Source organism: Penicillium oxalicum, chromosome I (assembly GCF_001723175.1).
Source record: "Penicillium oxalicum strain HP7-1 chromosome I, whole genome shotgun sequence".
Classification (NCBI taxonomy): domain Eukaryota; kingdom Fungi; phylum Ascomycota; class Eurotiomycetes; order Eurotiales; family Aspergillaceae; genus Penicillium; species Penicillium oxalicum.
Window position 1 is genome coordinate 165,870 of NC_064650.1, and position 21,371 is coordinate 187,240.

Below are 21,371 nucleotides of genomic sequence, written 5' to 3' on the forward strand. Positions count from 1 at the left end.
TCGGATACCCCGCTTCGGAATTGATGGTGCCAATCCTGCGACAGTTTCCCTGGTAGTCTCTCACTTTCTGCGGAGCAGCTGAAGGGGCTCAATTTGAGAATGGGTTCCCGGGTGATCTGGTGGTCTATAAAAGGGCCTATTCGCATCCAGCGGAGGAAAGAAAGAAAGCATCGAGGTCGTCTACTCCGAGATCGAGAACAAGAGATCCGCCTTGACAAGTCCCGGTTGACTTGTAAAGAGCATTACTTTGTGCTGTCACCCTCAGAGAGAAATCATCGCCGTTTCTTATTTAGCCTGTACAGGATACAGCCGCAAAGATGATGTTCTTCGGTCAAGCTGGATTACTGGTGGGCATGGCAGCCCTGGCGGCCGCTGCGCCTTCCCAGCTCGTTCCTCGAGGTACGTCGTGAACCAAGGAGGCCTGTCGCATTGTTTCTGGTGGGAGAATAAAAAAAGAGAGAGAGAGAGGACCTAGACCTGAAGGATGGACGCTGACCTGCCAGTTTAATCAACAGCGGTCTCTTCTGGTACCTTGGACCAGTTGACCCTCTTCGCGCAGTACTCAGCTGCCTCGTACTGTGCGAACAACGTCAACTCTCCGGGCGACGCCATCACTTGCTCCGGGGGCTACTGCCCCAAGTTGCAGTCGGCTGGTGTCAAGTCTCTGTTTGAGTTTGACGAGTAAGTGACCACTGATGCCTTTGATTGCAACCTTTGAGTCGACGCTTCTGTCTTGCAAGGTCGCGCCCTCTGAACTCTCACTGATATGACGATGCAGCTCTACCGAGTTCGGCGACGTGGCTGGCTTCCTTTCCGTGGACACCGCCAACAAGCTTCTGGTGCTTTCCTTCCGGGGCAGCAGAACCATCAGCAACTGGATCGCCAACCTGGACTTTGGCCAAGCTGACGCCAGCAGTCTTTGCATTGGCTGCAAGGCTCACTCCGGCTTCCTCAAGGCCTGGACAGTGGTCTCTGATGATGTGATGCCCCCCTTGGTCAGCGCCATGGCCAAGTATCCCGGCTTCCGCCTCGTCTTGACCGGTCACAGTATGTATCTTGTCAATCTCTTCTCTTGAGGAATCTTGTTTTCTGATCATAGTCACAGGCTTCGGTGGTGCGGTTGCGGCTTTGGGTGCTACCGCCCTTCGCAAGGCCGGATACAAATTGGATCTCGTGAGTTATCTCGAACGGTTTCCTCGTTCTTTTTTCCCCAGCTAATTAGATTCTCCTTTTCTGCCAATACAGTACACCTATGGCCAACCTCGCGTGGGTAACACTGCGCTGGCCACTTACATGACCAACCAAGGCAGCATGTACCGGGTCACTCACTCCAACGACATTGTGCCCAAGCTCCCCCCACCTCTGCTTGGATACACTCACGCCAGCCCCGAGTACTGGATTACCAGTGGTGATAATGTCGCCGTCACCACCAAGGACATCACCCAGGTCAACGGAATCGGTTCCAAGGATGGCAACGCCGGATCTAATGGCGACAGCATTCCGGCCCACAACTGGTACATTGTGAACATCGATGGCTGTAAATAAAGAGTGATGCGTTCTGTGGCCACTTGATGTTTCGGTTGATGCTAATCAGTATGGACGATTATGGTCGAGAGAGAGAGACAGAGAGAGAGAGAGAGAGAGAGAGAGAGAGAGAGAGAGATGGAGATAGTGACATCCTTCTGGAAGGGAACTAGAAAGGGTCGAATGTGAAATAACGAAGCATGAGATATGAACTCACCGAAAGGAAGATGACCGCTGTCAGGATCATCACCCGAAATGAAAAGATATGCACCGTACATACACTGCTCTACGTCTGTTCCTATATACAACCTAAGTACACTCTTTTGTCAATAGTAAGTTGTCAATAGTAAGTTGTCAATAGTAAGTAGTCAACAGTATGTAGTCAATACTATGTACTACCTCATCCCACCGGAAGTGGCTACCTATTAAGCTCCATTTAGTAGATTGGCAATGGCTTAGATGAGGCCCCACATGATCTCCAGGAGTGCCACCGACGACGATGATTGATCGGTTGGTGTTGATTGCTTCCACCTCAATTCGAACGGCCAAACTCAATCTGACCAAGACCACCTCACAAGAAGGAAGAAAAACAAAATAAACAACATGGTAGTTAAGGCAGAAAGCAAAGAGCGATGATCCAGTTTTGATTTCGGTTGAACTCTTCAGTGTTGTGCCGATCTTCGGTCTTGTTGCTTCGGCTGGTTGAGGTTGTCAGGCTGCCATCGTCAGCGGGTTTCACCGAGCACGAACTAGTGCCACCATCTCCGCCCTCCCCCCACCGTGCGATCACCTTCACGCCCATCCCTTGCGACCAGCTCTGTTTACCGCGTACTCGCCCGACGAGAAATCACGACAATGCGACAGTGAGAGCACGAGCCTGGCCGTTTCTTCCTCAATGCTCGACTGTCGCTGACAAGCTCAGCGTCTGTCCCGTCGTTTGGCCCTGTCGATCAGCATGCTCTTCTCACCGAGCGGACCCCAGAGTCCTCGTCGCCGCAGCCGTTTGAATTCCATCTTCCTTACTATCGGCATCGTACTCGCCATCTACTTTCTCTTTTTCGCCGGCGATGAACACACAAAGTCCCGGGCATATCAAGACAAAGCAGAGAAATATGCGCACAAAACTGAATCACTTGTCGCCGATAGCGATGCCGGCGATCATCTGGCCCGTCCGGCGGTGCGGCGACACAAGGAGATGATCGTGGCGAGCATGAAAGGAGATGACACCTCTTGGCTGGCCGAGTACTTTCAAGATTGGTCGCGGAAGATCTACGTGGTCAACGACAAAAATGCGCCCCTGACAGTTGCGTTGAACAAGGGACGCGAATCCATGGTGTACTTGACGTACGTTGTCAACTCTCAGGCAGGATTGATCCGGGTCTTCTATGGCGATGGTCCTCTCATATGATTTTTTCCGACTGTTCTTCAGCTGACTTTGATTCCCCCTTTTTTCGCATTCTGCAGGTACATCATCGATAATTACGACAATCTTCCTGATCTGATGCTCTTTATTCACTCCAATCGCTACCAATGGCACAATGACGATCCATACTATGATGGGGTACCTATGCTGCGTAATTTTCAAACATCCTACCTTCAAAAGGAAGGATATGTGAATCTGCGCTGTGTCTGGGTACTCGGTTGCCCGGTCGAAATCCACCCCCTTCGCGACGTTCATCGCGACGATGTCCACGCGGGCGAATACTTCAAAAAGGCGTTTATGGAGCTATTTCCTGAAAAGCCAGTGCCAGAGGAGATTGGAGTGTCTTGCTGCGCTCAGTTTGGAGTTACTCGGGAACAAGTGCTCTTGCGGCCCAAGAGTGATTATGAGTTCTATCGGAAATGGCTCATGGAGACGAGTCTTGGCGACGATCTCAGCGGCCGTATCATGGAGTATTCGTGGCATAGTATGTTTCCCTACCCTACTGATACGACAATTTTCTCTAGACGCCCATGGAGTTGTCTCCCCCCCCCCTCCTGTTTCTTCTAACTCGTCTTCTCCAGTGATCTTTGGCAAGAAGCCAGTGCATTGTCCAGATGCTAAGTCCTGTTACTGCAATGTCTTTGGGTTGTGCGACTTGAACTGCTCTGAGCCGAATGGATGCGATGGACGATATGTTTTGCCTCCTTTCTCTGCGCTGCCGGAGGGCTGGCCCTTTGTGGGCTGGAAAGGACAGCAGCAGGATCCGACCCACGGACTCCCGGAGTCATGACCACGGCCGCGCTACCCAGCGGCTCCATCAGTATTGGAAAAGTACACACCATGGGAAATGCCTCTCGGCTGGAGCGTTTCTGTGCAACGGTCCACATTTCCCTATCGTCCTCGGGGCCATACCTCACGCCCCCGTGATGGCTCCTTGGCCCTGGCTTGTGGTGCATCTTTGAGCGCCGGAGTTAGGAAACCAGGTCGCACTGGACAATGTTACCTTCTCAAGGCCTCCACGCGGCTGACGAGGAAAAGTGAAGCCGGTCAAGTCCGAGAGATTGGTCTTATAAGACTAACGCATCCGTTGGAGGATTTGCTATATGACAAGCGGATGCGCCAATTTGGGCGTCATAATTCCCGTAGGAATAAACAGTATGGCTTCGGACTCAACCTGAGCACAAAGTGATATTTCATCTCCTGTCGGAAATTCGCAAAATGACATTGCCATCACGAAATGACCCTAGCTGACGAAGTGAATCTGTACGTGTCGTGAATACAAAGCAAGGCCCAAGTTGTCTGTATCCAATCATCCGGCCTTTTTCCGACAAATGCGGGCCGAGGCACGTTTCTGTCCCCGCAATCCGGCCTCGAGTTGTTCCACCGCTCCAGTTCCGCATTTGGAGAACGACAACCTTAAGACTCCTCACTTTGTCCTTTTGTCAAATCACTACCCTGTTTTGTATTTCTACAGGTCGGAGCCAACAGAGCATCCGCCACCACGATCAGAATGCTTATCATCGGGCTAACCGGCTCGATCGCCACCGGCAAATCCACCGTCTCGACCATCCTTTCCTCCCCTCCATACTCCCTCCCCATCATTGACGCCGACGTGCTCGCCCGCAAAGTCGTCGAACCCGGCACCGCCGGCTACAAGGCCATTGTCGACTACTTCAGCTCAACCACCCCGGATCTCCTTGTCGAAAATGCGCCCACCGTCTCACCCCACGGGAAACCCTTGAACCGGCCCGCGTTAGGCCGGCGAGTCTTTGGTGACTCGGAGGAGCGTAAACGCGATCGGCAAGTTCTGAATCGCATCGTCCACCCCGCCGTCCGATGGGAGGTCTACAAGTCTTTAATCTACCACTACCTGCGTGGACAGTGGGCGGTCGTCCTAGATGTTCCCTTGCTTTTCGAGAGCGGGATGGATCTCATCTGTGGAACCGTCATCGTGGTCGGCGTGCATGACCCGGCCATTCAAATGACACGACTGCGCGCACGCGATGCCCATCTCACGGCGGAAGATGCGGAGAACCGTGTACGCAGTCAGGGTGATGTGCGGACGAAAGCGGCGCAGGCAGAATTCCGGGGCACCACGTCGGCACGGGGCGTCGTGGTGTGGAACGATGCTGATAAGGTTGAACTGGAGGCTGCGGTGAAACAGGCCATGTCTAGTATCTCTTCGTCGAGTCCGCGATGGTGGGCGTGGACCTTGTTGCTTGCTCCGCCTCTGGGGGTTGGGGTAGCAGCGTGGAATCTGATGGTCAATTTTGCGACGCAGAAAGGTTGGGAACAGAAGAAAAGGGAAGAAAAGTCGAAGCTGTAGTTGAATTTCCCATGCGACGATAAGTGCTGTTGTATGCTTGATTCCTTTGTACGTCTGGGGCTATAATGGATCGTGTCTTCCGGGACTCCGCACAGTTGTATAAACACGAGAATCGACTGTGGAAACTCGCTTTGCTGGACGAACCCTTCGTGACACTTGAAAGATTGAAGAAGGATCATTCGAAACATACGTGATTCATGTCGTTACCCAAGGCATTCATCTCATGGAAAGGGTACAAATCTTTCCTATTCACAATGTCCCTCCAACGCCAAACTATGCTCCTGTATAGAACGCCATGATAAAATTTCATTCCGAACCACGCCCCGAGCCGCATTGAGCCTACCCTCCATCCTTCTGCTGCCTCAAAACTTGCGCTTCTTCTTCTTCTTGGCCGATTGTGATCCCATGCCAGGAAATGTTGACTTTTGTGACCCCGAAATACTGGTCAAGCCAGACAATCGCTTGCGCTCCGCATAGGCCATGGCATCTTTTCGCCGTTGTTCCTTGGCAAGCGCCTTTTGGCGTTGTTTCTCGATGTGCGCGGCAACAGCGTCAGGATCGGCTGGGTTGAGGGCATTTGTCTCGTACTCATCCTCCTCTTCTTCATCATCGTCGTCCTCATCATCTCCATTGGCTTCCGACGATTTGCCTGCGGTAGAGACCTACAATTGCGCAGAGTCAGTTAGCATAACAATTCCCGTTTACTCCCTCATCGACCAACGGGACCTGTCTGTGTGTTTGGGAAATTGCTTACGCTGGGCTTCTTGCGCACAAAATTTCCGTACGCACGACGACCTCCCTGCGGTAAGTCATCTTCGGCGTCCAGAGATCCGGCAGAGAGTACAATTGGTTGCGGAGTATACGGCGTCGTAGGGATGTCCAGCACCCATTCGGACTCGCCGGCTTCCGCAGCCTGTCGCGCAATAGCCTCCCGCCGTTTTTTCCTCCTCTACTGCAAGCGCTGCAGAGATGGCCTCCAGGTCTGATTGAGGTGTTCTTGACCCTTCTGCTTCTGTGGAAAGTCGAGGTCGCTTTGCGCGCACGTCGCCATCACCGGCGGCAGGACTTTGTGGTTCTTTGGCCGCCGCTGAAGCTGCGGCGCGCTGCATGAACTGTGTGGCGAATTTTCGGTCAGCTCTATGTCTTCCCCGGTGATTGAAAGGAAGTATGCAAGAAAACTGAAACGTATCAATCGACTGAAGCTCAAGAATTTTACCTTCATCGTCAACAGGCGGGAAGACATGTTCTTCTCCGTCTTGACAGACGGTGAGCCCGACATGATTGGCACTATCGAGTCGTCCCTAGATTTTATATCTGTAAAGCAATAGTTCTGTGCCAATAAAAAGAACCAAAGGGCAATGTGCAGAGCAAGCTTGTCGCCAATGACGAAAATTGAAAGGAATATTCGATATGATGATTGTTGCACGGTAAGAAAGTTGCGGCGGCAGAAAACCCAATTCGACTGCGGGCCAGTCCGCACCAGGAAAGCGGTCGGCATCCACCAAACCACACCTCGCGCATAGTTCGAACCTCTAGACATCTCGATCCTGCGTCTCCGCCCGGATCTGTTTTTCTACGCTTGACCCTCCCAGTTTCTCGCTGAATCACCTCTCAGGGGATTAATTCGCTCACAATGATGTCCTGTAGCCGCCGTCTCACGGCTCTGACCTCCGTCCGGTCGGCCGCTGTTCGCACCTACCCTCCAGTGTGCCCCGGTTCGAGAACCGCATGCAGGCCAACGACCCGAGCCCGCCGGTCGTCAAGCCCAATGTGTCCGAGACCAATGCTCATGTGTTGACTGATCGTCATGAGAAGTGGGATGGTCTGATGGTGGAGGAACCGGCCAAGGCAGAGCGTCTGCGCAGCCTCCAGTCGCCCAACGAGCTACCACTTGGTCTGCTAGCCAGCAGCCTCGCGAGCAGGCCATGGTCGGCCCTCGCTTCGAACAGACCATTATGGAGACCCAGGTAGGAATTGCCCTCTTTGCATGTCCAGTGGCGGAATGACTGGTCCCGAAGCAAGCAGGCGGGGGAGTTTTGCAGTGATCAAGTGATCCAGAGCATGATACGAATGTCAGGGCTAATACATTTACTTGGAAACTTCTACAGCCGCGCCCAATGGCTGCCATTGAGCTCATTCACAAGCAGCCCGTTCGCTGGACAAAGTCTCGGGTTGTCAGCTGCGACGGTGGCGGTGGTCCCCTCGGTCACCCCAAGGTCTTTATCAACACCGACAAGCCCGAGATGTCCCTTGCGGCTACTGCGGCCTTCCCTTTGTGAGTTTTCCCCCATTGCGTTTTTCAGCTTGCTCCGGTTACCCGTGGAGAAAAAGAGGCGGAGAGAGGCATACATCTAACGTTCCTTGACCACCAGGCTCACGAGCACCATCGTTCCTACCTCGAGTCTCTTCCGCCACTAGCTACCCGCTCAAGTCCCTCAATGACTCTGCTGAGGTGAACGAGACCAGCGCGTGACGGATGGCAGCCTCGAGCAGCGATAGACGACAAGCATCTTCCGTTTCTTTTTCGTCGGCGTTGATGACTCTCCTTTGCGCACCTTATACATTTGAATCTTTTCCCCCCCCTTTGATGATTCTTTCCGTCTTCCCATTTCCTCTTGCTCTCATTCTCGTTTTTAGGCCCGAGGCCGTGTACAGAAATACTGATCAATGAGATCTGCTGTTTGTCGTATCGCGCATGAGCGGTTTTTTTTTTTTCAAATTGAACCCTCGCCAGCCGTGGGGTCTTGTGGGGGTTCCCCCCAAAGCTTGCAAATTGTGAGATATCGTGAGAATGGTCGAGTGGTGAGGGAGACACGGCAATGCGCGTGCGACGAGTGATGTCTGCAAGCGCGTTGCTATGCTGGAGCTCGATTGCCTCTATCTAGGTTCATGGAAAGCTTTCCTCCACCTCCCCCGGCCTCTCCACAGAATCATGGTAATCACCAAGAAGCCGGACCGCTGCGATCTCATTCTGTATCGCCTGCCTCTCCTCTGCTCGTAAACCAAGCAATCAAGCCTTCTGACCCTGAATGGTCGCGACCACCTTGCGCGTATGCCGACTCGTGCGGAACTCGAGGTACCAGATTCCCTGCCAGGTGCCTGTCGCCAGACGACCATTCGAGATGGGAATATTCACAGAGGCGCCGATCAGCGCGGACTTGATGTGGGCCTAGTGCCAGAAAATGCGACCATTAGAATACCAACAGCAAATAGAAAAAAAAAAACCAGAAATCATGTCCCTCGTCACGCTATTCACCAAGTCTTGATCCAACTTGGTCCCTGTTCTAACCCGCCAGGACCATGTCCATGCTCATACCAGTTTGGGGGAGTTGTCAAACCCGTGCATATCACAGCATATCTTCTTCTGTTCTCTTTCTCTTTCTCTTCTTTTTTTTTCCAATTCTCTTGCCCAGAGAAAACAAAGATAGTCCCCAGTCCAGCAGACCCAACTAGTTGGGAAAAGCAAACCACCCCAGAACTAAATCCCCCCCCCCCCCCCCCCCCCAACCAAAAAAAGAAAAGAAAAAAAAAAGGACCTCACCGGCATATCATCCTCACCCTCCGCCGAATGACGATACAAATCACCCTTCCGATCATACGGCGCAATACGATCCAGCGCATCACTCATATCCGCCCGCACATCGTCATCCCAATTCTCGTTCAACGAGAGAGCGCAACTCGTATGCTGCACAAACAGGTTGACCATGCCGACCTTGTAGTCGCGGATCTCGGGTAATTCGGCGAGGACGGTGTCGGTGATGAGGTAGGAGCCGCGACTGCGGGGTGGGAGGGTGAAGGTCTTTTGGAACCAGGACATTTTGATTTGGGATGCGATTGAAGTGGAGAGGCGAAGGGATTGTTTAGGATTAAGTTGGTGAGGTTTGAGTCTGTTGATTTCAATCTGATCTAGTGGATTTGATAACGGGAGGCGTGCAGAAAAGGTGGAAGCGGGGAGGAGAGAGAAATAAAGATGTTTGCGTTGTCGAGTGGGGGGGAAACATCTGATGTCATTTGGAAGCGCGGCTGAGCACTGGAACTACTCTCTGGAGTGACAGTTGAACCTGGAAAAACACAAAGCCATGTGCAAGTTTGGAAAAAAAATACGTCAATACAAAAAGAAAGAAAAAAAAAGAAAGGGGAATTACTGGTATAATGATCGATTCCAGGTCTAGATTATGTTTCTTTTTTACATTTTGAATTCCACCGTGGGCACTGCGCATCAAAAGCGGCGGAGTGTACATCTTGGGCTGGATTCCGACAGCCACAGCCATCCCGAACTTGAAACGCAAACCAACTTCCCTCATATCAATCCATCAACGACCAACCGCTCCATACCAACACAGACCCAAGACTGCTCCAATCACAATAGAGAGAGGAGGGGGAACCCCGAACCATGCATTTCCAGCATAAGAGATAGTAGTAACGACCAACCACCAGGGATCATTGGCAAGACTCTGACCTGCACTATGATCCGGAGTCAAATAGCCAATCTGCCAGAGTCGATAGACCGCCGTAAAGACCAGGCCAATGGCGGTCGCATTGACACCTCGCAGGAAACGAATCACGGATCTGCGCTTGCGCAGAACATGCCAGAAACTTTGAATGGCAACTGCGAGTGTGATGCCCGGGGAGAAGATTCCTACTCCACCGAGAAAGGCACCAAATACAGTCGAGTACTGAGAGTGCTGGAGGGCCAGCGCCCCCAAAAACACTGCAAAGTTGAAGTTGGGCCCCGGAAAGGCCTGGATGATGGCGAGACCGATCAAAAAGTCTCGACTCGAGACCCACCCTGGACCGACGACATAGGAGCGAAGAAGGGGGATAACGACAGGGCCTCCGCCGAAGATGACCGTTCCGGCGAGGTACATGCTCGCAAAAAGATCGAGTGCCAGTGGAGGTGGTGACAATTTCCCCCTGGCGACAAGAATAGCAATGAACGAGGCTATCAAGATGGGTTAGTCTGGCGCGATAGTGCGAGTGCATCTGGGTGAACTTGCCGAAGAACAAGACGAGAATGACAATCCCGGTCCGAATACGAATTCGATGGTACTGCGGTGTGTTGACTTCGGTGTCAACGGACCTGGATGATCGCAGAGCTGTCTCTGTAGGCCCTGATGGGCCAGCGGCTTGCACGGGCTTTCTCGATCTCGGTTGTTCCACATTCCTCTCGGTTGTGGCTGGCGCAGCGTGTTCCATTTCGAGGTCATTGGATGTCGCTACTTCGGAATCGACTGGATGTCGATGCCGGTTTCGCCAAGCTCTTCGCGCTCTCTGAACTTGAGAGTACAGCCAGCCCTCCCAGAGGGCCATGGTGAGACCCCCGATCACCATCAAAGTGGGAAAATACCACAAGGTGTTGTAGCAGAGACCAGCACAGGCGCCGAAAATGATGAGGATGCGCGAGATCTTATCCTTAATGGCTTTTTCTGCCAGTTGTATCGCCGAGACGGCGACGATGCCGACGGTAGCGGCATTCAGACCCGAGAGAAGAGCGTACACGGGGAGAGGTAACGTCGAGCTCAGATTTTGGACCCCAACAGCGATGGCATACATGCCGACGGCACCCGGAAGACTGCGTGGCGTGTGTCAATTGCGATGATCTGAAGATCTATGTCTAGAATCAAAGGGTCGCCTTACCACCAGATGAAGAATGCCATGACGGCAGAAATGAATCCGGCATGAAGCAAGACGAGGCAAAACAGCATCTTTGTGCTGCCCGGTCCCGGTAGGCCTTGACAAATGGCGAACAATTCTTGATACTATCCGTAATTTAAAGTCAGTCAATAAGTTGTTTCTCGTTCTCGGTCTTGATCTTGACCATTTCAATAGGATATCAACGAGACAATCACAGCAGGGGGAAACTTACCGTCTGCTCGTCAACCCATTTCTCTTTTCCACCATTTCCTTCCACAAACCTTCGATGCAGAATCTGGAAATGCACGGGAGGACCTCCGAATGCAATGAAGCCCAGATCCCATGTTCGTACAAATACGTCGATCAGTCGCTCAGTCAAGGGAACCTGGACGCCCGCTGCTCGCTGAGACTCGGAATGACTCTGCCATTTTTGTCGGAGAGATCGCAATGACCCGACGTAGCGAGACAGCGGCGCTGCAAGCAACATCTCGTCTCGAATAGAGGTTGCTGGGGATGATGTTTAAGCTGTCTTGTTACTTGCTTCCAGATCCTTGCCGAGTAATTGTCAGTACAGGGGGGTTTTTTTGCTTTCTCTTTTTTTTCCCATCGAGCAAAGAGTCTATCGTTGGAGCTCTAAGATTCCACTTTTGACTCCCGAGATGTACATGAGAAGATGTCTTTCGAATCCAAAGCAGCAGCTACCGCCTTCGAGGCCTTGTTTGACGGAGCATGTGCGTGATCTCCCGCGAATGACTGGCCGCCGCGAAATGTCATGTGTGGGTTTTGATTGGTCCAAATGCTCTGCTTATTGACTGGTGCACGTGCCAGAACCTTAACAATGTCAAGTGGATTCTTGTCGGGTCGCTCACCTAGTCGATTCTGTCTGGAAAACAACGAAAGTAGTAGAGGATACAATTTTTCCCGTCGTTGATAGGGTATTCGCCAATGTCTATTGAATCGCTGATTGTGTCTGCTTCAGCCTTTGATCCCATTCCCAAGAGGGTTAAATCCTTTGCTACTTTCGTCTCCCGCGGCAGAGAGAGAGCACTTGACACTTGAGCCTCCGACCCGCAGTGGACCCCCATGCGTGGTAACCATCCGGGGTTCGAGGGTAACTCGTCTCTATCAAATAATACACCGAGTGAACTGAAGTCTTCTGGGTCAAGTCAGAGTTTCAGTGAAGAGATGAGCCCAGGCCAATTCCCAGTTGTATAGATTGACACAACGCAAGTATTTGTTGAAAACCAGACCGGCACGAGTGGTATGTACCCCTCCATGGAGTGAACCACATCCGCCTTCAGTCTCCACGTCCCCCCCCCCCCCCCCCCCCCGAATGGACCGATGGAGCCAGATCAAAACACAAAGACGAAGCGTTCGATGCTTGAGATCATTCCTAACCCAGAGTATCGTCGTAAATAGGACTCAGACGCTCCGTCGTGGTCTCAAAGAGTCTGGGCAGGCCCGTTTGCTCAAACGAGACCGAATCACGAGCCATTTCGGCAATCGCCTTGCCGCACAAAAAGACGACTGGCATGCCATGTCCATTGAACCCTGCAGCGATGAATTGCCCGGGCTTATTGGGGATAGCTCCGATATGGGGCAGTGAATCCGCACTGTATCCCATGACTGAAGAACAAAAGAAGACGGGTGGAAGCCCGCCGCCCATATGTTAGTCCTGATTCGGTTTGAATCCACTTTCAGACGCCGCCACAAGGAAAAGACGATCGATCCATCAACTCACCACCGGTCCATTTTTGTTTCACTCTCGCTTGACTGTCCTCCCAGCCGAAAAATGTCCGTTGCATGTATCCGTCAAAATAGTGTTCCACGTTCGGAATTAAAGACCCATCATCGGAATTATTATGCCATTGCTCGGGCGAATCCCGATACGTATATTGAGCTCCGCCAACGATGATCGATCCGTCCTTGCGCGAGATTTGATAGATAAAGGCCCCCGGTCCATGTCGTATGGCATATGTCTCGGGGAGCGGCTCGTAAGGAGCCCCGGGGGCGGCCTCGATATGGGTACAGAGTCCCTTGCAAGGAACAATCGCCCGCGAATACTCTGGTGCAATGGCGCTTGTGAAGGCGTTGGTCGCAAGGATAATCTTGCGGGCGTGGATGGTCCCGCGACTCGTGTGTACAGGCCACAATCCTTGTTGGGACGGAATCGAACCAATCTCGGTGACCATGGTTCTGGTCTGGAGATTGAGTCCGCGAGAGACCGCCACGCGGATTAGACCGACAATCAGCTTATAGGGCCAGAGATGGCCAGCAGAAAAGCTAAAGCCTCCTTTGGCATTTCGTACTTTGGCGGACTGGAGGACAAAGTGAATAGTGGCACTGTCAGCAGAGTAGTTCTGCAAGCAAGCACTTTGTAGAAGGACATTCTGGACTTACCCTTTGGGCCTCCTCCTCGGACAAGTACTCGACATCTCTCATGAAATCAAGACCTTGCGAGATGAGAAAGTCATAAAAGGCTTTGGCCTCCGCCAGTTGATCCTCGTCAAGATAAATGTCAAAAGAGCGAGTAAACGTTAGGTTGCAGTCAATCTGCTCCTTTTGCACAATCTCTTCAAGTTTCCTCATGTGTGAAATCTCGAATCGAACCACCTCCTCCGCAGCGTCTAGACCATATCGTTCCGAATACGTTTTGGTAATCGCATATAGATCGGGTCGCAAATGACCTCCTGTAACATGCAGCGCCAGCCAATCAGACTTGGTTTGATCCCTTTATTTTTTTTGAACCTTGTAGAATATCGTCCAGAACAAGAAAAAACACCACTTACCATTTCGCCCAGTAGCGCCAGAGCACAGCTCTCGCGCTTCGAGAAGCACCACTCGCGGAGACTCGGCCTGTGACGTACCATCACAGAGATGATACGCCGCCGAGGCACCCGCATAGCCACCACCAATGATCAGAATATCAGTCTCAGCGGGCAGATCTGGTGAACTTTGATGACTGTCCAGCGGATCTACCTCTGTCCGCCAAAAGGGCTCGGTGTACCCCGCAGCTGGTTGGGGAAACGGCTTTGAAGAAGTCTGTTTGCCGATGGCCATACTGAGTCCCAGATGAGTGTGGTCAGGACAGATTGAGACGGAGAGAATATAAAATGTGGTTGTCTGTGTTGTCTCATGAAGATATCGAGTTTCAATTGAATACTTGATTCGGAGATCAATAGCGCGCTAGTGTAAGCCAGCTGCTCAGCACTTTTGGGGTAAACAAGTTCCCCGCTTCGTCATCGCCACCAACTGGCTGTCCTCCACCCCTCCTCCTCCTCCCCTCTTCATGTCCTGCGGAGAATACAGCTTTTCTCCGCCTTCAACCACTACGCACTCGCTTATGAAAGTGTCTCAGGACATGAGTGAGCATGGCTGAGGTGTGTAGTGATCTCATGTTCACTGTTACATCTGTTCTATGAGTTTCTAGCGCGAGCCTCAAAAGCCCTCATCGGGACAGGATTGTGATGAGATTCGTGCAAAGCGTACAGATTGTACGTATTTATAATTTCTCGAAAAGGACGAACTTTGTTTGTTTCTCTTGCATCGGAAATTGAATTTTGATCGGGTGAAATGGGTATGTATATTAATGGATCATCTCCAGCCGTTGGAGGATCCTCAAAATGCCAGGGAGAAGGAATCTTGACCTATTTCCAAACCGAGGGGTCCATCCAGACTCGCCGATTCATAGGCGCCTTCTAGTACACCGATGAACCAAGCATCTCGGATCTGCAGTCTTCTGATTGTCATTTGAGGTCGTACTCTTGTTGAACTCAACCAACGACCGCGGTTCCAGCCGAAAGACTACTAGATTGTGACCTGCCGTCTCTGGTAGACAATCTGGACACATGATTTTTCAAATGTCTGCCGCACCCGACTCATTCACAGATGGACGATTCAACCTTGGATTCCCGTAATATCACTGTCTGATTCTGGGAAGACGAATTTCAAAAGAATATGGGGACCCCAACTCCCATGCCTATATCCACAGTTGTGACAGCACAAATGAATCTCACAACCCGTCTATGAAGCGCTGCAAATACTCGCATGGACCGAAGGTGGATTACTAGAGGCACTACCCCAGTTGGCCGCGGCCAAAGCCTTACCAGCATCTGTGCTCGGGTCGGCCCGAATCTAAAAAAGCAAAACAAGTGTCAGTATCATCACGTTCCATGCAGGAGCTCAATGATTGGAGGGCTCTCTCTCTCTCTTCTTGACATACATAATACTGCGGATCAACAAAATACCACCAATCCTGGCTGCGAAACGCATCATCCAAGGATTGACTGATGGGATCATTCCAGCCAGTGTTGCGGGTATCAAAGTTGGCATGTTTCGACCACGACACGTAAACCTTGGGATGGTCGTTGTTCTGGACACCATTGGGTGTTTTGGCATCGCCTGCGTTGATCTCCTCGGTGGTGAGGGTATTTTGAATATCACCCCAGGCGAGATTGTGATAGCCACTGTGAGCTGAGAGGAGGGCACGAGATGGTGCCCACATGTTGTTGCCATCACGCGAGTGGATGACAATTACTCGTTCCCAGTCGCTGTGTCGCTCACGTCAGTCCCATTGGTACTTTATAAACTCTCACCCCCCCTTTTACCTGAGTTATTTTGACTTCCAGAGGGGGGGGGGGGGGTTGATTTCGGTATGCGAACTTACTAGTTATGGCCCGTTTCAATGGCGCCAACCTTGGCACCATCCTTCTCGTAGAAGAGATTATACGCCACTCGCACCTCGGTATCACTGCATCGCTGGTAAGTGTAGTAGACCGGGAACGCAGGACCTCGATTGCCAATTCCCACCCCTGGGTTTCGGCAGTGACAGCCCACATCGGGATATTCGCACTGGGGAGCGGCCGGGGTCTGGTGAGCGCTATCGTAAATGTCCGGGGTCGACGGCGATCCACTAAAGGCCCAGGTTGGATAGCAAGGGGGTTGATTCATGGCTTGGCCAAAGAACCACATCGGGGCATATCGATCGGCCAAATCCACGCCGCCCAGATTGAGGAGCGATGTCATCTCATCGTCGGTGATTTGTGTGGCGGCACCGACTAGTCCCGTGAGAGTGGCCAGCGTCGCCAGCCCTGCGGATGTATGCATTCGGACCATCGTGGGATGTATGGAGATGAGCGAATACACCCCAATCAAAGAGAACTAGAACAAAGGGACAAAAGAAGGGAGAGAAAGAGAGAAAAAGACGGACCAAAATGGTATAATGTCTTTCACTCACAGGTTATTTTCTGACGAGGAGGGCAACATTCTTTAAATACCTTGTCTGCATGCCCTGTTCCAATTCTCCGACCATCACCGTTTGACGATTTCCCCAATTTGGAAATGAGCTGCATCAAGGTCACATCAGATCGGTGCGAACATGCTTATGCCCCCCCCCCCCCCTCCCCATCTCCCATCTCCCGTCTGCCCCCCGCCGGGCGCACTTTGGCCTCCACGAATCCCGCGCAACGCCGAAGCAGTGAAGAAGATTCGGCACGCTGCAGGTCTCGACTGGTCTGATTGGACTGGGGACGATCTGTAGAGTAAGCCGTCAGTCGGGCCGGATTCCCAGCTCGGAGGGGCGATTTTCCTGTTCGGGTCACTTTGGGGAGTGACCGTTGATGATGGACACGGCACACTCCTCTGTCAGCATTTGCGCATTGGAATAAGGCTTACGGTTTGCATAGACGGGTGGAACTTGGAGAAAAAGCTTTTTTTTGTTTTGTGTGTTCCTGCTTGGCACGAGATTCTTCTCTCGGGCACTAATCAAACATGCTTTGAGGTTTTTGTCTGGAGGGGGGTGTAATCTACAAATATCTCCAGGGTCGGTGCTCGACGTATATGGAACATGTACCGCGGGGTTGACAAATAAAACTATCTCGGACTTTTGGGGCCGGACATTTTTGTTTTTCGAGCCTCGATGGGCAAATCTCGTTTTGTTGTCTGATCCGGGCTGGTATCTCATGGTCCAGTCGTGCATGAAATGTCGTTAATAGTGAGAGGAGAGAAGAGCACCTGCATGCCGGATAGATTCAATCAATCGTGGCTAAATTGTCAATTTCGATTGTTTTGATGCATTGATTCAGGATGAAGGCAGCCGTGATCTATGTGTTGACGGTAGATCCATTGCCCCCTGAGAAAGCATAAGCGCGATATCGAAGGAGGCACATCAGAGCGAGCCAGTCTCGGATTTCTCCATTTGGTCTCCCTCCTCCCGCTCATCGGATTGTACATCTTCTTCACTGCTTTTCGAGCGGCTCGCCTTGATCATTCAACCGCTCGCTGCTTCCATCCATCCCGGACCATTTGTCAATTCCGTCGGGAATATCCATCATGCGCTGCTCGTAGAAGATATGACACCTACAGTCCGAACAAGTCCGCCGGATCAAGAGTTAGACGCAGTGCATGGCCAGAAGGAGAAAAAAAAAACAAGATCAACATGAAAGCTTGGAAGATCAACGTACGTGGGCTTAAAGGTATTTCTCTGCTTCCGCTGCTCGTCCGAGGTTCCATCCAATTCGATCAATTGAGGGAACAACAAGCACATGTTCCGACCTTCGTCCATGATCAAGGTATGGCAAAAGGCACACGAGACCTTGGTGGGCATCTGATACTTTTGCGTATTGCCCGAGGCCGAGTAAAAAGACAGATCACTGCAGCCTCGAGTGAAATTGACATCCTCTTTGTGAAAGATGGCCGCCCACTGGAACGGCGCCCCGTGCATGACCTGACAGCCGCGACAGTGACAGAATTTCGCATTGACGGGCTTTTCTCGACGGATGGAGAAGGTGATCTTTCCACACTTGCATTTGGCGCGCCACTTGATCGGGCCAAATTCCTCGTCACTCATGCTTCGGTAGGGAGCACGGTGTTTCCAGGACTCCTCCTTGAGGGTGTGTTCGTGGTTGTTGTTGGTGAAGGCGGGTGTGGGAGAGGATCCTCTCCCAGGGAACTCCCCATTTCGGCCATGACGATGGTGAGAGTGAGGGTGAAAGATTATTCAGATGAGGGAATGTTGGATGCAAGGAAACCTTTAACCTAAAGCAAAGAAATCAAAGGGAACAATAATCCAGGCAGTTGACTTAAACTCCTCTTGCCTCGTGGATCCTGGAACCCTTCGTCTTCTTAAATCTGGCCCAGGCACCATGATGTCAGTCTGGTCCAGCTCCACCCTTGAAGAGTGGACGTGGTTTGCTCGTGGGTTCAACTGGATTGTTCCTCTGGTGAATGGATGCCCGCACGATGACGAGGGTCGACGAGAGATGGGGTTTTAGTTGCGCCGGTCGCAGCACCTGTCAACATATCATTCATTTTTCTATGCGAGGAAGGTAACTGCCGGAGATTTGACCGCAGAGGCCACCTGCGCAAGAGATCGAGGAACCGTGGGCGGTTGGATCTTATTAGTGGAATCTCGTGTCCTCCTCTGCAGTGATGTCATGATGGTTGACTATCCGTCCAACCCTCGCGAAAGAAAACGTTACCACAGTCGGGAAAAAAAACGGTTGATTGTCTACCCAGATACGGTTGATGTTCCAGGCAGGTTAGTCTACAATCAGGATCCCGATGGAACAGAGACCATAGGATAGGTTCTTTGAAGACCTGTTGGTCTGTACGAAGTAATCCTCTTCACTGATGCGTATGAACAAAACAAATCCACATCCTGCCACCAGCCCGAGGTGATGGATCCTCTTCGATTCGATCTCGCACCTCCAGATGAGGAGGAGTGCCATCCAAAATCCGTCCGAGTCGCTAGCTTTAATCGACCGCTTTTGCCTGACCCGTGACTCGTGACTCGTGATCTGGTCTGGCCTTTCTTGTCTTCTCTTCCTATTTCTTCCTTCTGGACACAGGACCCCAGTAAGTTTCTTACTATCAGCTGGCGATGCAGAATCGAGCTCCGTGCGACCGGCCCGTCCCCTCTGGTGCCTTGCATCCCAAGATGATTCGGCCGTGGTCAGCACGAAGCGCTGGATTCGGGACCATGAAGACTATTAATATCATCAATCTCTCTCCACCGTTGAGATCCCGTCCGGTGCCATCCTGGATCTCTGATTGATCTGATTGATCCATGACGGATTGCTGATTGGCCCTCAATGAACAGGGCCATGCAGGCCTGCACTGTACTTTCTGGATGGCTCTCCAGGGATTACCAGAGTAAGAGCAGCGCCTGGCACCGTCCGCAGAGTCCTGAATTGGCCGTCCTGAATACTCTCCCGCTTGCAGGGTTGGGACCCAAGATAATAAAGAAATGCAAAAATGAGCAAAGAAAAGACCACGGCCGGTGCTCTGTTGGGTTTCTGCCAATCAAACGAAGATCTCCGGCTGAAACAAGCGACGGCCAGCGGCTCTGCTCTTCCGTTCATTTCCTCATTCTCCCTCGTGTGTTTCAGCCGGCCACGTCGCGTGTTTCTTGTTGGCTGGGGGGATACGCCCCAGTCAGAGGGGGGCCGGGGACGGACCCTGCGGAGGCTGCGACAAGTCGATCGACAAATTCGCCCTCGTTGGTGTCGCGCATCTCACGCTGACTGCGTGAAGTTCATCTCTCCGTGTGCGGATCTTTTGATCTTCTCTCTCTCTCTTTTTTTTTTTCGTTTTTTGGTTTCTTTCTTGAACCATCCTCGGCCTTTCTTTCTTTTTCCTCTTTTCTGGGGCACCCTCACATGTCCTTCATCCCCAGTCTTTTCTAATCTCTCTTCTCTTTCTCTCCCCCTCCCCCACCTCATCTGCTCCCCTCCTTCTCCCCCTCCAAACTCCTCGATTCCTCTGCGTGGCATCTTTCACGATGGGGCTTTTGGACCGCCTCCGGGCCCGTCCACGGCGCAGTGCGGGGAGCGCGACCGATCACCAAACGCCGCCCCGCTCGACCAGAAGACATCCCGACCACGACGTGACGAGACAACTGCCTCGTCCGGTGCTGGCATACATCTTCACATTGATCTGTCCGCACACGGCCGATGACTCCTACGATACCTCCGAGGAGTCCACGACCGATGGCTGCATGCTGTGTGACATGCGCGACTTGGCGCACTGCGCCCAGGTCTGCAAGCGCTGGTATCTTGAAGCGCGCGCGCTCCTGTATGCCACCATCGTGACCATCCACCCGGCTTGACAGCTTGAACTGATCAGAATTGCCTCTTCCCCAGTTATACCAATGTCCGCATCGATCCCGTCCACTACTGCGAGCTCGAGTTCGAGCTCGCTGCAAAGCGCAAGCGTCCCTCCTTTTTCGACCGACATGGCGACCCGATTGACGCCCCGCAAGTGCGCTTGGAGTTCTTCATGCGAACGGTGCGCGAGTCCCAGGGCTTGGCTAATATGGTCCTCTCTTTACGCATGCCCTACATGACCCGTGAGGCCAATAAGGCGATGATCGCACGCACCATCTCCGTGCTGCCCAACTTGCGCTTTGTGGATCTCCCGTCAGGGCTGTTCAGCGACGAGCCCTCCTGTACCGCGCTCAAGCAGGAGCTGATGGCGCGATGTCCCAATCTGCGTCGCATGAGTTATTGCCACGGGGCCGAGGGAAGCTTCGCGCGTCTGCCGGGATCCCAGCTCTGGCTGAATCTTGAGAAACTCCACCTGTCCGGACTGCACATCGAGGCGAGCGTGCTGCGCGACGGTCTCGCCTCATTCCCTCGCTTGCATGATTTGACGCTCGAAGATCTGCCCTGGCTCGACGACTCGGCCTTTGCCTCGAATGACTCGTACCCTCCATGGCCGGCCCTGAAACAATTGGCTCTGCGAGAAACTCCCAATGTGACGGCGAGCGGGCTCGCCGCCATGCTCTCCGTGCCCATCATTCGAAAGACGTTACGGTCGCTGACGCTCGCCGCCACCGGTGTGCTCCCTTCCACCCTCCATCGAATCCTCCCCGTTGCGCCGCAGCTCAACAGTCTCTCCATCGTGCAGGAGGTCACGCGCTCCTTCCCCGTCGAGCCGGTGCCGCCTCTCCTCTCCAAATCCCTCCGACTCCTCCACTACGAGATCACCTCCGAGGTCGGGGCCAATGGACTGCCCCCCATGGCCCGATCGTACTACGCCTACCTCATCTCCTCCCTTATGGCGCACGGACTCCCCGCTCTCCGCGACCTTTACGTTCGCGATGCGCAATTCCCCGACACGCTGCTGCTCGCTCCGCCGCCCCGACTGTACGGTGGTGGCGAACAAGGGCCCCAATTTGCCGGAGCGGGATTGACGCAGCCCCTGAATGTGTACAGCAAGGGTCTGGACGAGTTTGAATGGAACTTTACCCCCTTTGACCCCGCACCGGGTCGGTCAACCGCCAAGACGCGCCCCGTCAGTTTTCACGAGGCGCAACTGAGTCGGTCATGGGGGGGCGATGCACGAAAGAGTGTCCTGGTGGGTAACGGCTTTGGCGGGTTCCTGGCTGTACCGGCCGATGAGGGGCAACGACCACAGACGGGCGTGGCGCACAAGCGCATGAGTCCAGTAGATCTGTGGCGATAG

General features: G+C 52.7%; 11 protein-coding genes across 11 annotated transcripts; 5 read left to right on the top strand and 6 right to left on the bottom strand.

The window, feature by feature from the left end:
- Positions 1-317: 317 nt before the first annotated feature.
- POX_a00051 (Lipase) lies at positions 318-1,545 on the top strand (the record flags this gene model as incomplete). Its single annotated transcript, XM_050109000.1, has 5 exons — positions 318-399; positions 516-681; positions 779-1,047; positions 1,106-1,173; positions 1,246-1,545. 5 exons carry the CDS (start codon positions 318-320, stop codon positions 1,543-1,545), a joined length of 885 nt encoding a protein of 294 aa, XP_049972768.1.
- A 934-nt stretch (positions 1,546-2,479) lies between these two features.
- Positions 2,480-3,737, top strand: POX_a00052 (uncharacterized protein; the record flags this gene model as incomplete). The annotated part of the gene is made up of 3 exons (XM_050109001.1): positions 2,480-2,868; positions 2,989-3,431; positions 3,529-3,737. 3 exons carry the CDS (start codon positions 2,480-2,482, stop codon positions 3,735-3,737), a joined length of 1,041 nt encoding a protein of 346 aa, XP_049972769.1.
- Positions 3,738-4,457: 720 nt separating this feature from the next.
- On the top strand, positions 4,458-5,273 carry POX_a00053 (uncharacterized protein; the record flags this gene model as incomplete). Its single annotated transcript, XM_050109002.1, has 1 exon — positions 4,458-5,273. The coding sequence occupies one exon, from the start codon at positions 4,458-4,460 to the stop codon at positions 5,271-5,273; it is 816 nt and encodes a 271-aa protein (XP_049972770.1).
- Positions 5,274-5,635: 362 nt separating this feature from the next.
- POX_a00054 (uncharacterized protein) lies at positions 5,636-6,552 on the bottom strand (the record flags this gene model as incomplete). Its single annotated transcript, XM_050109003.1, has 4 exons — positions 5,636-5,935; positions 6,028-6,186; positions 6,227-6,385; positions 6,490-6,552. 4 exons carry the CDS (start codon positions 6,550-6,552, stop codon positions 5,636-5,638), a joined length of 681 nt encoding a protein of 226 aa, XP_049972771.1.
- A 354-nt stretch (positions 6,553-6,906) lies between these two features.
- POX_a00055 (Lactobacillus shifted protein) lies at positions 6,907-7,691 on the top strand (the record flags this gene model as incomplete). The annotated part of the gene is made up of 4 exons (XM_050109004.1): positions 6,907-6,911; positions 6,980-7,240; positions 7,351-7,548; positions 7,646-7,691. The coding sequence occupies 4 exons, from the start codon at positions 6,907-6,909 to the stop codon at positions 7,689-7,691; spliced, it is 510 nt and encodes a 169-aa protein (XP_049972772.1).
- A 592-nt stretch (positions 7,692-8,283) lies between these two features.
- POX_a00056 (UPF0047 protein) lies at positions 8,284-9,090 on the bottom strand (the record flags this gene model as incomplete). Its single annotated transcript, XM_050109005.1, has 2 exons — positions 8,284-8,442; positions 8,815-9,090. 2 exons carry the CDS (start codon positions 9,088-9,090, stop codon positions 8,284-8,286), a joined length of 435 nt encoding a protein of 144 aa, XP_049972773.1.
- A 496-nt stretch (positions 9,091-9,586) lies between these two features.
- On the bottom strand, positions 9,587-11,681 carry POX_a00057 (uncharacterized protein; the record flags this gene model as incomplete). Its single annotated transcript, XM_050109006.1, has 5 exons — positions 9,587-10,215; positions 10,310-10,845; positions 10,911-11,032; positions 11,140-11,414; positions 11,573-11,681. 5 exons carry the CDS (start codon positions 11,679-11,681, stop codon positions 9,587-9,589), a joined length of 1,671 nt encoding a protein of 556 aa, XP_049972774.1.
- Positions 11,682-12,300: 619 nt separating this feature from the next.
- On the bottom strand, positions 12,301-13,967 carry POX_a00058 (uncharacterized protein; the record flags this gene model as incomplete). The annotated part of the gene is made up of 4 exons (XM_050109007.1): positions 12,301-12,533; positions 12,649-13,225; positions 13,308-13,597; positions 13,697-13,967. The coding sequence occupies 4 exons, from the start codon at positions 13,965-13,967 to the stop codon at positions 12,301-12,303; spliced, it is 1,371 nt and encodes a 456-aa protein (XP_049972775.1).
- Positions 13,968-14,930: 963 nt separating this feature from the next.
- On the bottom strand, positions 14,931-16,022 carry POX_a00059 (uncharacterized protein; the record flags this gene model as incomplete). Its single annotated transcript, XM_050109008.1, has 3 exons — positions 14,931-15,041; positions 15,130-15,457; positions 15,574-16,022. The coding sequence occupies 3 exons, from the start codon at positions 16,020-16,022 to the stop codon at positions 14,931-14,933; spliced, it is 888 nt and encodes a 295-aa protein (XP_049972776.1).
- A 1,121-nt stretch (positions 16,023-17,143) lies between these two features.
- On the bottom strand, positions 17,144-17,754 carry POX_a00060 (uncharacterized protein; the record flags this gene model as incomplete). Its single annotated transcript, XM_050109009.1, has 2 exons — positions 17,144-17,264; positions 17,369-17,754. 2 exons carry the CDS (start codon positions 17,752-17,754, stop codon positions 17,144-17,146), a joined length of 507 nt encoding a protein of 168 aa, XP_049972777.1.
- A 1,932-nt stretch (positions 17,755-19,686) lies between these two features.
- Positions 19,687-21,371, top strand: POX_a00061 (uncharacterized protein; the record flags this gene model as incomplete). Its single annotated transcript, XM_050109010.1, has 2 exons — positions 19,687-19,979; positions 20,048-21,371. 2 exons carry the CDS (start codon positions 19,687-19,689, stop codon positions 21,369-21,371), a joined length of 1,617 nt encoding a protein of 538 aa, XP_049972778.1.